Genomic DNA, 13,714 nt, shown 5'->3' on the forward strand with positions numbered 1-13,714 from the left:
TCTGATTGGTTCAATGTTGAGGCTACATGTGAGACTCCTCTAGACACTGAGAAAAAGAAGATAGGAAGAAATTATGAAGTCAGTATGATCTATACCAATTCTATTTGAATATTAGTCTTCAGGCCTTCCTCTGGTTACTTGAGTTTATAATATTCAGTCCTTATATCCTGAAAACTCATTAGCACTCATTAATTATTTGGTCCTCACAATCCCAGATTTCAAGATATGCTACAAAGCTGTAGTGTTAAAACAGTATGGTACTGGCACAAAAATAGACACATCAATCCATGGAACAGAGCAGAAAGCCCAGAAATAAATCCATGCTTATATGGTAAATTAATCTTCGACAAAGGAGGCAAGAATATACAATGGGCAAAAGACAGTGTCTTTGATAAATGGTTCTGGGAAAACTGCACAGCTACATGCAAAAAAATTAAACTGGACAACTTTCTTATACCACACACAAAAATAAACTCAACATGGATTAAAGATCTAAATATGAGACCTGAAACCATAAAACTCCTAGAAGAAAATATAGTAATTTCTTTTACATCAGCCATAGAAACATTTTTCTAGATATGTCTCCTTTGTCAAGGGAAGCAAAAGCAAAAATAAACTACAGGGAGTACATCAAAAAAAAACTTTTGCACAGTTAAGGAAATTATCAACAAAACTAAAAGGCAACCTGCTGAATGGGAGAAGATATTTGCAAATGACATATCTGATAAAGGGTTAGTATCCAAAATATATTAAAAAAATTATACTACTCAGTACCAAAACAAACCAACAAATAATTTGATTAAAAATTGAGCAGGAGACCTGAATTTATAACTCTCCAAAAAAGTCATGCACATGGCCAAGAGACACATTAAAAAATGTTCAACATCACTCATCATCGGGGAAATGCAAATCAAAACCACAATGAGGTATCACCTCATACCTATCAGAATGGCTAAAATCAAAAACATAAGAAACAGCTAGTATTGGCTAGGATGTGGAGAAAATGCACATCCTAGCCAATATGCACTGTTAGTGGAAATGCAAATTGGTACAGCCACGGTGGAAAACAGTATGGAGGTTCTTCAAAAAATTAAAAATAGAATTACCTAAAGACTCAGTAATTCTACTACAGGGTATTTACCCAAAGAAAACAAAAATACTAATTCCAGAAAAAAAAAAAATCTATCTGCTCCCCTATGTTATGGCAGCATTATTTACAATAGCCAAGATAAAGAAGCAACCCAAGTGTCAATCAATAGATGAGTGGATAAAGAAAATGATATATAGGGGCACCTGGGTGGTTCAGTCAGTTAAGGGTCTGCCTTTGGTTGTGATCTCAGGTTCTTGGGATTGAGCCCAACCTCAGGCTCCCCCCTCAGCAGGGAGTCTGCTTCTCCTTCTCCCTCTGTCCCTCCCCCATTTATACTCTTTCTCTCTTTCTCAAATAAATAAATAAAACCTTTAAAAATTTCTTATAAAGGAAAATGTGATATATAGATATAGACATGTGTGTTTTATATCTATAATGGAATATTACTCAGCCATCAAAAAGAATGAGAGCTTGCTGTTTGCAATACGGATGGATCTGGAGGGTAAAATGCCAAGTGAAATCAGAAAGAAAAAGACAAATACCGTAAGATTTGATACACATGTGGAATTTAAGAAACAAATGAACAACAACAACAAAAAAGACAAAAACAGACTCTCAAATACAAAGAACAAACTGGTGGTTGCCAGAAAGGCAGTGGGTGGGGGATGGGTGAAATAGGCAAAGGGGACCAAGCCTACACTTACCATGATGAGCACTGAGTAATGTATGGAAATGTTGAATCACTGTATTGTACACCGGAAACTAATATAACACTGTATGTCAACTATACTTCAATTAAAGAAAAAAGAAAAAAAATATATTTGGTCTGATGGATAGCTCCTGTTTCTGAAATCATGAGCCCTGACTCTAATTGTAAGAGCCTCAGCATCTCCTAAGATCCCCTCCCTGCAGGAGGTAGATGCTTATAAAAACTGTGTTGATGGAGATGATTGCAGAGTGGTAGAGGGCCATTATATGTGTATAGGATTTTTTCATTCTCCAGGCACTTCAACATCCATTATTTCCCCAGAAGGCCAAGCAGGAGTTAATCGAGGTAGAGTCCAGATAATGACTGTGGAGTGGGTCTGACTGAACTCCACCCAACAGCTGTGGGCAAACAAGAACCCTTCGTTTTTAAATAAGACTCTCCACCGTCTTTGAGAGTCCCCCACTCCTGCTTGCCAGTGAGAAGGGTGTCTCTTCCCATCTGGTAATTGCATCCAGTTAATAACTCTTGAGACACAGAGTTTTGCATTCTTGGCCAACCTTAAAAAATCCAGCCCTGATGAACTCTGCCACCATCCTATTCAGTGTGGTTTCCTTGCTCCCTCTCTTCTTCCACCATCTGACAACTCCTGACCTGAACTGTGGATACCTGGGGGTCAACCAGTTAGGTCAGCAGGAAGGCAGGGAGTCACTCCCATCTGTGAGGGCACAAGGGTGAGACGAGGAAAAAGCTGTCTCATCTACCAGGCACTGACCTGCACTACCCTTCTGCTAGGAACAGAAGCCCCAAAGTGCTATTGTAAAGAGGAAGACATGGTGGCATCTTTAGGCAGGGTCTTGTCCCCGCAGAGATGTTTAGGCTGAAATCCAGTCCTCCTGGCAGCGACATCACTCCTCTTTGGTGGCTCCATGACAGCAAGCAACTGGGTCTGGAAGCACTTAGGTGTGAGAATGACTGACCATTGTGCGTTGTGTTCTCACCACACCTAGAACAGATACCTGTTACAGCCTTTGAGTATTTTATTGCACTTAACTTTTTGTTCATCTGCCTCCTTTTCTGGTCTGCGAACACAGAGCTAGTCTCAGATTCATCCAGATCTCCGGTGGGGTCAGGAGTTGTCAGATGGCAGGAGAAGGGACAGAGCAAGGAAACCACACTGAATAGGATAGTTACTGAGTTTATCATGGCTGGATCAAGAAACATAAAGAGATGCAGGTGGTTTTCGCTGTAGACCCAAACAAGTGCCAGGTCCCTCATAAATGCTCAATAAATGTGAGCTGCAGTAAATTTTATAAATTATTATGCATTCCATTTCTGTTTGTTATGCACATCTAGGGAAGGTTTGCTGAGTGAATTATGAACACAGCACATGTTTGTGTGTTGAGTCCTTGAACTCCAGACCACTGGGCACCAGGCAGAGCAAATGACTGTCTGACATCTCCTATTGTGATGAACTGACCCAGGGGGACTTCTCCAAGTCTCTCAGCATATATAGTACTTGTTTGGATGATTTATTCATTCAACAAACATTGCTAAAGAAGGAAAAATGCATTGTCTTCTTCGGTCTTTCAGCAATGCAATAACTGTGCTATGTGAATCTTCCAAAAGGAGGGAGATTTTGAAACAAAAAAATATATTTAATTTTGTTCAATACTAAGTAGACCAGAAGCTATAAATGGTGACACCTCCCCTCCCCTGACTTCTGTGTCTAATAGAAATAAAGTCACCAATATCCATTTATCTACTTGCAGGGTTGAAAGTAGGGTTTATTATTATCGCAATAATAAAACGCAGATAGACCTTCACATTTCCCAGAGAACTTATGCATTTCACGTGTCCGCGCAGCCTCATGGCACTTTCAGGATTCGGCATGGTCATATCCTCAGTTGTAATGAAGAGGAATTTAGGAATGCATCAGGGTCACTCAGCTGAGAAGAGAGCTGGGACCCCAACCAAGGTCACCTGCCTGCCACCGGACACATGAGGGAGCAAGCAAAAACAGTAATCATCCAACCTTTCCCTTTTGCTTTTTCCTTTGGGACATTTTAAGTTTTTATCAGGAGCAAGAGGGCTTCAAACCACCTCTTCCTTTTAAAGTAAAGATTTATTTCTTAGTTCAGCCCTAACTTGATATTCTGGACATGATTGCCTCTTGATGTGATTAGCATTTGTCCTTTCCCATTTTAGTATACTTAAAGTGATGGCAGATGGCTCCAGGTAGCGGTGTAGACTACATTTTACCCATCATACCCCCTGCCCCCAGCCCTCGGGCAGCACGGTTGGTGGTCACGTTCTGCCGAGTGTGCATGCCAGAGGACACAGTGTGCGGTGGAGAGCAGGTGGCATCATACTCCATCTGGAGGAGAAGCCTTTACAATACCTATTATTTTCCTCAGGTCTATGGCCATTTGGGGTGAGATGGTTCTTGGTGAAGTAAGACGGACCTGCTAAGAGTAGGGTGCTTAGCACCCTTTACTCTTGCCCAATATTGGCCATTGGCGACCTCCAGCCGCTGGGACAAGCAAAATCAAGCAGGCGAAGAGTACCCACCCACCCCAAAAACCTGACCTGTGATGCACTACTGGCTCTGGATGAACTTTTGCAGACACGGGAGATAGTCGCTGACCAGTGATGTTCAGGAAACCAAGTGTATGGAGGCTGTGGCCAGTGGGTACAAGGTGGTTCATGGAGCACATGGGTTTTGAATGATTCAAAATATTTTTGCTGATGAAATCATCTCCACATTCAGCCCCTTCACTTCTCAAGCATGAACAGGGAGTTTGTCACAAGTGTGTGACTTTTCTTCAATATTGTGACCGGGATAAGAGCTAACATTTATGTACGACTTAACTTCATAGCAGGCACTAGTAAGTGTTCTATGGGTGTTAATGCATTTAGTCCTCTCAACAATAAAAATTGCTATGAAGGGACCATGACTGTTATCATCCCATTCTACAGATGAGGAAAGAGACAAAGAGAGGTAAGCGACTTGCCCAAGTTCACACAGGGAGTTAATCAGAGAGGTAGGATCTGAGTCAGCCTCTCTGACTCCAGAGCCAGATTGAGACTGTCCATGTTCAGATAAAGATCTGGAAGTGAAGTTTCTTGCCCCCCAACACTCTGTGGACATCAAGCTCTACCTGGGTGAACTCACAACAAAGGCTTCAGCTGTGAGATACAAAACGTACTGTGTCGCTCTGAGGTTGGGAGTTCTCTGAGAGGTGACGGGCTGAGGTTTAACATCAGGGTCAGGAAGTGAAATCATGATCGGGGTGGAAACTGTGCCTGATAAGTTACAAGAACAGACTTCTCAAGCTTTTTGGTCTCATGACCCCTATACTCATAAACATTATTAAGGATTTGCATGAGGTTTTGTCTATGTGGGTTATGTCTATTGAGGTTTGTTATAGAAGAAAGTGAAACTGAGAAAACTTTCAGATCCTTATTTTAATTCACTTAAAAACAACAATAATAAATTAATTACATATTAAATACATAACATACTTTGACAAAAAAATATATATATACATATATATGTGTGTGTGTGTATATATATATTCCCCCCCAGGGTGCCTGGGTGGCTCAGTCAGTTAAGCATCTGCTTAGGCTAAGGTCATGATCCCAGGGTCCTGGGATCAAGTCCCACAGGTTCCTTGCTCAGCAGGGAGTCTCCTTCTCCCTCTCCCTCTTCCTGCTACCCCCCCTGCTTGTGCTCTCTCTCTCTCTCCTTCTCTCTCTGTCAAGTAAATAAAATCATATATATATATATATATATAATCATATATATATAATCATACATATATATATATGTACATATATATGTATACACACACACACACACACATATATATATATATGATTTTGGATATATATATAAAAAACAAAATAAATTAGTGAGAAGAGTGGCATTGTTTCCATTTTTGCAATCCCTTCAATGTCTAGCTTGCTAGAAGACAGCTAGAGCCTCATCTGCTTCTTCCTCAGTCTGTTGAGATAAGTTGTTTAGAGGAAGTATGTGAATTAAAAAATATGGCCTCACCCAGGTATATAGTTGGAAAAGAGAGAAGTATTTTAAAAATCTTTTCATAGAATTGTAGATATTCTTCTCTGATAATAACACCTGGACTCCTAAGTAAATTTCTTAAAGGCTGTCTATAATGAGAAATCCGAAATCGCGTTAATGAACTTATCATATACTATTACATTAGAATCCACTGGTCTGTCTCACACTTTGAACAGATCTTTTACCCATACATGAGTGTGTAATACTACACATCGGTCATTTGGAAGATGCTGATTCACTGGCAAGTGGGTCTTTCAAAACTTGATGTATTTCATCATACAGTATCCCACGGTCACATTCATTAATATCACTAACCATTTCATTGGAAGAGTATTAAAGAAAATTGTGGAAACTTAATGTGGCAGACACGAGTTTTCCAATGTTGAAAGCTCTAATCTTATCATTGGCAACAAATACTGCTGGTTCTTCTCCTTGAGGTGACAGGGTTACTTAACCAAAAAGTCTGCCACACACTCCCGTTTGAATAAACATAGTTTGTCCGTCAATCATTCTTTCAAGTAAAAAAGACATTCTATGAGAAAAGGGCCTCGTCCAGTTCCCACTCGACTTATACAAAGGCTTTTCTTAGAGACACACTAGCCTACATTGTTCAGCTAGGGGCTTTACGTATACCTTCATTTTGTTACCCAGAATATTAAAAAGATGTGTACTTGAGGATTGAGATTTAAGAAATTAATAAGATTTACTGCATTACTCAAGTCATTCTTAAGTGAAATTGACTTTTTTTTTTCTCCAACTCTATGATAAAGAATGCAGCTGGGTGCTACTAGGGCACCAGCGGTTTTATTTATTTATTTATCTATTTTAAAGATTTACTCATTTATTTGAGAAAGAGAGAGATAGAGACAGATAGTGAGAGAGAGCATAAGCAGGGAGGAGAGGGAGAACCAGACTCCCCACTGAGCAGGGAGCCTGACCCAGGGCTTAAGGCAGACGCTTAACTGACTGAGCCACCCAGGTGCCCGGCACCAGCATTTCTAGTCACCATTGCTTTTATACCATCAGTGCAAATATCACCATGGTGAAAAAGTCAGTGAATGTCATAATGTTAATTGTGTGGTAATTCTGACTCTGTGGAGCCCGCAGCAGGGGTTTTAGAGATTCCAGTGGTCCACAGGTCGCACTTGAGGGACCACTGTCCTACAGTGTCACACTCACCAGGGATAAGCAACAAGAAAGAACAAAGAGCATGCTAGATTCAGAATCAGAGGATCGAAATCAGTCCTCGATCCACTCCTTACTATCAAAGTGACTTTGGGTGAACTGCTTATCTGAGGCTCGGTTTACTAAGTATATTCTAAAAAATCGATTTCATTCACCCATCAGTTTCATTCATTTCCCCCAGAATTTTATGGGAGGACTTAAGAGACAGCTATGCCAGTGTCTAGGGGGTGGGAGGTGTGTTCCTGCAGGAGAGAAGGCAATCAGGACATAGACGGGGTACTTGAGGGAGGGAACCATCGTGTCTCACCCCAGTACTGCATGGGCCCTGCTTCTGGTCTGGCCTCTCAAGGGAACCTCTGGGGGAGGCCAAGTTCAGCCTCCTGAGACCACGGCCAGTGTGGCTCACAACCAGAGGCTTGGCAGGCTGGTGCTGCTGCCCTCCCCTCCCAACAGAGCCCATTGCTGGCCCGGTATGCATGCCCACCTTTGTGCTGCTCTCCTACCCAAGAAAGCATATCAGAAAGCCAGATTTTAGGAGGGATATCTTTATATGGAAACTACCACTTACCATCATCATTACACACTTTTACTTTAAGCACATCGCCTCCCCCTGCCAACACACACACACTGCAATCCTTTATCAGTAATAACAAATTCTAGTGGCAGACCTCCCAAAAGATGGAGGCAGCCCAGTGAGCCCCATACCCTAATGCTGGGAACTGCAGTTTGAAATATCCTTCCCCCCTCAGCCCTCCATCCGGGACCTTTCTTCCACAGACCCTTCTCTCAACTTGCGGTGCTCTTAATTTGCTATTTGATGTCATTCTAGGTAAAGACAAAATTAAAATGTTAAATTATGAGCATGAATTTTACCATTCATCTTTATACTATGCAATGCCAGTTTTAAATGCAAATATAAGAGCTGTTAACTGCTGTGCAGAGTCTCCCAAAATTACAGAATTTACATTTCGTAGCTTGTGTATGCATATGTATTTCATTCTTCACCAGCGCAGTGTTAATGCCCCACAAACACAAACGGAGCTCAACTGTTTTTATTTTGCTTCCTGAGAGGCACACATTTTACCCACATTCTCTGCCCTAGGCTTATAGATAGGAAGGACAGCCCCAGACAAAAGGAACCACAGGCTGTCCTAGCTCTCCACTTCCTCTCTGCCATCTCCAGCATAAGCGATTAACTACCGCAGAGAAGTAACGTGAGTAAGAAAAGATAAAACAGGTTCTTTGCTTAGTCATGTGTCATAAAACACCCCCGCCTTCTTTCTGCTTTCAAAACAACTGTGGCTCAAACAGAAAGGGAACCTCTCGGGGTGGTCAGCTCCCCGCTTCTCAGTCACAGACGTCATTCGCTTAACTTGTCACTCTGAGTCGCTGAGCCTCCCACACGGGGTGAGCGCTCTGGAATTCTGTGTTCACCGCACATTCTGAGCACTGTTTGTAAATGGAGCAGCAAGGACAATGAATCTTATCTCCTCTGCTCATGGACATGCTGCCTTGTCCCAAGTTCAAACATAAAGTTATTAAGTTTTTCAAGATGGGAGGAGGGCACACCTGAGTGGCTCAGTCAGTTAAGCGTCTGCCTTCGGCTCAGGTCATGATCCCAGGGTCCTGGGATAGAGTCCCACATCGGGCTTCCTGCTCAGTGGGGAGCCTCCTTCTCCCTCTCCCTCTGCCACTCCCCCTGCTTGTGCTTTCTCTCTCTCTCTCATGCTCTCTCTCTCTCCCTCATATAAATAAATAAAATCTAAAAAAAAAAATAATTTCAAGGTGGTAACGACAGAGGCTGAAATCCAGCTCCAGATCCTCTTAAGCATGAACGCTATGTGGCTCATGGGTCACATGCCCATGAAGCTGGCCTCGCCCCATGGCCTCGGCTCTGGCCACACTGGCTCCTGCAACCCCTAGAGCATCTGCTCCTTTGACTGAGACTTACTTCCCTCCCTCATGTCCTGGGCATGTTTCTCCTTCTCTTCCTGTGATCTCAGCTCAGCTGTCACATCTCTAGGTAGGATAGTGGTCCCTCAAGTGCGACCTGTGGGACCACTATCCTACAGTGTCACACTCACCGTGGATAAGTCTCCCCGCCCGGCTGACGCATCAGAACTTCCTTGGCCCCGTGGAGCTCTTCAATCATGCATCATGGTCACCTTTCCTCATCTAGGGCTGTGATGGTCGGATCACTCACTGTTCTCCCATTGAGCTGCCAGCAGCCTGGCAGTCCTAGCCTCCTAAGCAGTCCTAGCCTCCACGACTGGGTCTGGTTTTGCTCCTCAGTGTTGCACCAGGGCTGGGCACGTGGTCCTTAATAAACATTCATGTGGCGAATGATTGAATGAAAAAATAGATGAATGTTTTTGCAAGTGGAGCACAAGTGTCAGATGAAGAGATGGGAGACATGAGGGTGGCGTGAATTCTAGTTTTCGTTCCCAAGAGGCTAAATCCTGTCTTGGTCTGAGCTGATGAGACTCCATGAGCATGCTGTGGCCCTTGCTTCCTTGCTGTCTCTTCTAGGTAATGAGTGCTTGATGATAGGCTATCCTCGCAGTGTAAAGGATCCAAGTCCTGTCCTTTGTGTCTATGGGCCCAGCATGGTGCTGGCACTTACTCAGCTCTCAGAAAGTTCTGGTCCTATTGAGCAATCTGAGATGGACTTGGATGAAATGTGTGGCCCTGCGGCTTCCTGTGTCTCTCCCTCCCCTGTGTCTCCTTTTCCTCCGTCCTCTCCTTCCCTCTTGTTAAGGATTTCTTTTTTTTTTTTTTTTAAAGATTTTATTTATTTATTTGACAGACAGAGATCACAAGCAGGTAGAGAGGCAGGCAGAGAGAGAGAGAGGAGGAAGCAGGCTCCCTGTTGAGCAGAGAGCCCGATGCGGGACTCGATCCCAGGACCCTGAGATCATGACCAGAGCCGAAGGCAGAGGCTTAGCCCTCTGAGCCACCCAGGCGCCCCTTGTTAAGGATTTCTGAGTCTTGAGAACCACTTTAGTGGTGATCAAATGTTTCCAACGGAAAATTACCCTCATTTATTTTTGGTTTAACTCGACTCTTCAGAGAAAAATGGCCTGATTGGCCCTATAATCATACGGTGGTTGGGCACTCCAGAGACTGCCCCAGAACCGGGCTGGGCACACTGACTGGTAATATTGCCATATCGGCATTGATCTTGGGATAGAATCACAAGGTTCTATCCATGCAACCCCAGCCAGCTCAGAGCAGAAATGAAACAGGAGACCAGACGAAACCCGCCATTCCACCCTGAGGGGCTGTAGAGTTAGCCTTGTCCATGAGGAGGACAGTGACACCACTGATCATGAACAACAGTGGCAGAATGGGACCCGTCTTTGTCAGGCCTGGTCTGCAGCCTGTCTGTCTGGTCCGCTATTCCACCTACGTCTGAGAAATGGCAGGAGGGGCTGTAGGGAAAATGGAGTGCTCGTAATGAAATTGAGGATCGATGAAATAATAAAAAATAAAAGCCTAGGGGTAAGATGGGTATTGATTGACCATCTCAGAAAACATTGTTAGTAAGAGATCAGGGCATGCTTCCTATATGTAAAATGGGAGAATTCTGTTCAGAGTGAGATGTGAATGGGAATATAGGATGCTATTAGAAGCGATCCCAGTGCAGTCCCCTGGAAGTTATGGGGCTGCTTCCAGAGGGTGCTATGGAGTAGAAAAGGCATGGCTCAGGAATCAGCCATAGCTGGGGCTTCCACCAACTTCAACTCTGTGATTTGGAGCAGGTGATAACCTCTCTGATTCGGATTCTCTTTCCCCCTCTTCCTCCTCCTCCTCCTTCTTTTTAATTTTGCAAGTTGGGATAAATCCCCTGCCTCCAGGTTTGCTGTGAAGATTAAATAAGATCATCTGGATAGAGATACGGAGCTCAGTGCCTGGCACAGAGCAGGGGTGCAATCATGTCACCCCTTCTCCCTGCAGTGTCAGAAGACTGTTCCTTTTTGGAACACCTGGCCATGGACTGGGCTAGAGACACTTGGTTGCTGGACCCCCTTAAATTGTGCACACTAGGCCCCTCACCCTGGTCCCAGCAATGTGGCAGGACAATATCAGGCCAGGATTGGGAAGTCCCAGGGTAGATGCCCTCCTCCTAGACCATCTCCTGGGACATTTTATGGGACACAATTGAGATCCAGAGTTTGACCACAGCAACAAGAACATGGCAAACCCAGAATGTGACTCCGGGCCTCTGGGCTCCAAGTCTGTCTTCTACACCTCAGCAGCCGAGAGCTGAACCCTTTGCTGCCTGTGGCACAGGATGCTCACACACCCCTACCCTGCACCATGCCTTTCTGAACAACTACACATGATCACCCCAACAAGATAGGAAGAGAATGTGTCTCAAGTTTTCAGTCCTTCCCAAGGCACATACTGCAGGGCTTACTTGCAATCGGGGTCCAAGAAATAAATATCCATCAATTGGGAAAAAGAGGATGTTTTCACGGCCTTACACTTTTAATGCAGAGAAATAGTTATAATACACTTTAACCCAGCTGAGGGGGAGAAATGCATTAATTTCACAACATGTTTAGCTCTTTAAGAAGTTAGCTTTTCAGGCTCCACGGGGATTCTGGAACTCACATAGACTCACCCCCACTGTTATGAGAGATAATTGCAACTGAGTGGTGCCCCTCTCCCCACAGGGAAGGGTGGGTGGAGAGACAGAAGTGGTGGGCGGGGGAAGCTGGCTACAGCAATGTGGGGCGTCTAAGCCAGGAGGACAGGACAGAGCTGTGCTGCTCATATTTAGTGAGCAAACAAATCACCTTACCAGCGATCTGGTTTTAAAAAATGATGCAGATGCTGATTCAGGAAGGCCCTATGGGACCCAGAGGTCTGTATTTTTAACAAGTCCTCCAGCAATGCTCATGTTTCTGGTTCAGGGGGCCAAACACTGTGAAAACTTTGGCCTTTTCCTCTTTTCTCTATAGTCATTTATCTTTAGACTGTGGGCAAAAATCCTTCTTCTCACCCTGGGCAGAGGACAAGTAGGAAGCTGCTAGGAAAAACAGCGAACTAGGACAATCAGCCAGGCCCCCGGCACCATGACTCTTTTCTCCCATCCGGTACACTTGATGGGTGACATTTCTGTGTGTGAAACACTTCAGTTTTACCATCCATGAAATGAGCATGTTGATCTGGGTCTCCGGAGGCCTCCTCTTCTAGTTTGACAAGCCTTTGTGTGGAGGAAATGGCCCAGAGGTTTTGGGTTTGCAAATCTGGTCCAAGAGAGCTTCTCTGTCTTCAATCTGGCAATTCTCAGGATCCCCATTCACTGTCTTGCATCCTTCTGCAGGGGAAATTTGTGCCTTCAAGATCCATGGCCAGGAGCTGCCCTTCGAGGCCGTGGTGCTCAACAAGACGTCAGGAGAGGGCCGGCTGCGTGCCAAGAGCCCCATCGACTGCGAGCTGCAGAAAGAGTACACGTTCATCATCCAGGCCTATGACTGTGGCGCTGGGCCCCGGGAGACGGCCTGGAAGAAGTCTCACAAGTGAGTTTCCTGACAAGGCTCCCTGAACCCCTCTCCACCCCACCTTTTGGGATCACACACTGCTCCTCAGGGTTGTATACCCAGCAGTCACACAGCCTGCTCAGCCGCCAGCTGCTTCCCCAGGCCTCTGTAGGCATTGGCACAGGCCACTCCTGCACCTGCTGTCCTCTGCCCCCACCTTTGCCTGGAGACATCCCTCTTCCATTAGCAGGACTGCACTCAGAGGTCACTTCCTCCAAGAAGCCTTCCCTGAGCTGACCCAACCCTGCAGACCCAGCTGGGACCTTTCTCTGGGTTTCTGCCAGGTCGCACGCTTGTCCCTGTCACAGCACTTCTTAGTTTGGGTTGGAAGTCTCTCCATTATGGAGTTTGGCTTTGAGCCTTGCACAGAGTCAGAGTGGTTCAGTTCTGACTGAACAGAAGAGTGAATGAACAGAGGAGGAGCGAAGAAGGGAAAGGGGAGGTGATCTCGAGGGAATCATTGCCCCAAGCTGGGTAGCAGGAAGGCCAGAGAAGGGGCAGGTTCATCTCAGGATGAGGGAAGGGACAGGTGGAGCCCTCTCTGGTGGGAGGGTGGACAGAAAGCTCAGGCAACCATCAGCCTGGCTGGCTGCAGTTTCTCGGCTCTCTTGGCCCCGGGACCAGAGTCAGTGGCCATGGGAGGTGCGGAACGACAGTGTCAGCCTCCCTTTATTGCCATTTCTTCCTTCCTATGTGTGGTCCCAGGGCTGTGGTCCATATCCAGGTGAAGGACATCAATGAGTTTGCTCCCACCTTCAAAGAGCCAGCCTACAGGGCAGTTGTGACGGAGGGGAAGATCTACGACAGCATCCTGCAGGTGGAGGCCGTTGACGAGGACTGCTCCCCCCAGTATAGCCAGATTTGCAACTATGAAATCGTCACAACTGACGTGCCTTTTGCCATCGACAGAAATGGTGAGTGTCCTGAGAGGATTCCAGTGGGGGGGCGGGAAACCCCTCCACCACCCCTTTCTGGAAGTCCGTGGGAGGTGATGACTCCCTTGCCATCTGTGATCTGGGTTCAGTAACCCAGAACTCAGTCCCGCACCGGAGGGGATGGCCTCACATTATTAACAACACAGCCAGGTCTAAAATCCCTTC

The 13,714-nt window shown here is 45.2% G+C and overlaps 1 protein-coding gene across 1 annotated transcript in view; it reads left to right on the forward strand.

Annotated features, from left to right (window-relative positions):
• Positions 1-13,714, forward strand: part of CLSTN2 (calsyntenin 2) — a 623,667-nt gene that overhangs the window by 478,938 nt on the left and 131,015 nt on the right. The window contains exons 3-4 of the mRNA XM_059162790.1: positions 12,398-12,593; positions 13,320-13,528. Of these exons, the coding sequence (XP_059018773.1) occupies positions 12,398-12,593; positions 13,320-13,528 (405 nt within the window). The remainder of the gene's footprint in view (positions 1-12,397; positions 12,594-13,319; positions 13,529-13,714) is intronic.

This window comes from Mustela lutreola, chromosome 2 (assembly GCF_030435805.1).
Source record: "Mustela lutreola isolate mMusLut2 chromosome 2, mMusLut2.pri, whole genome shotgun sequence".
NCBI classification, from domain to species: Eukaryota; Metazoa; Chordata; class Mammalia; order Carnivora; family Mustelidae; genus Mustela; species Mustela lutreola.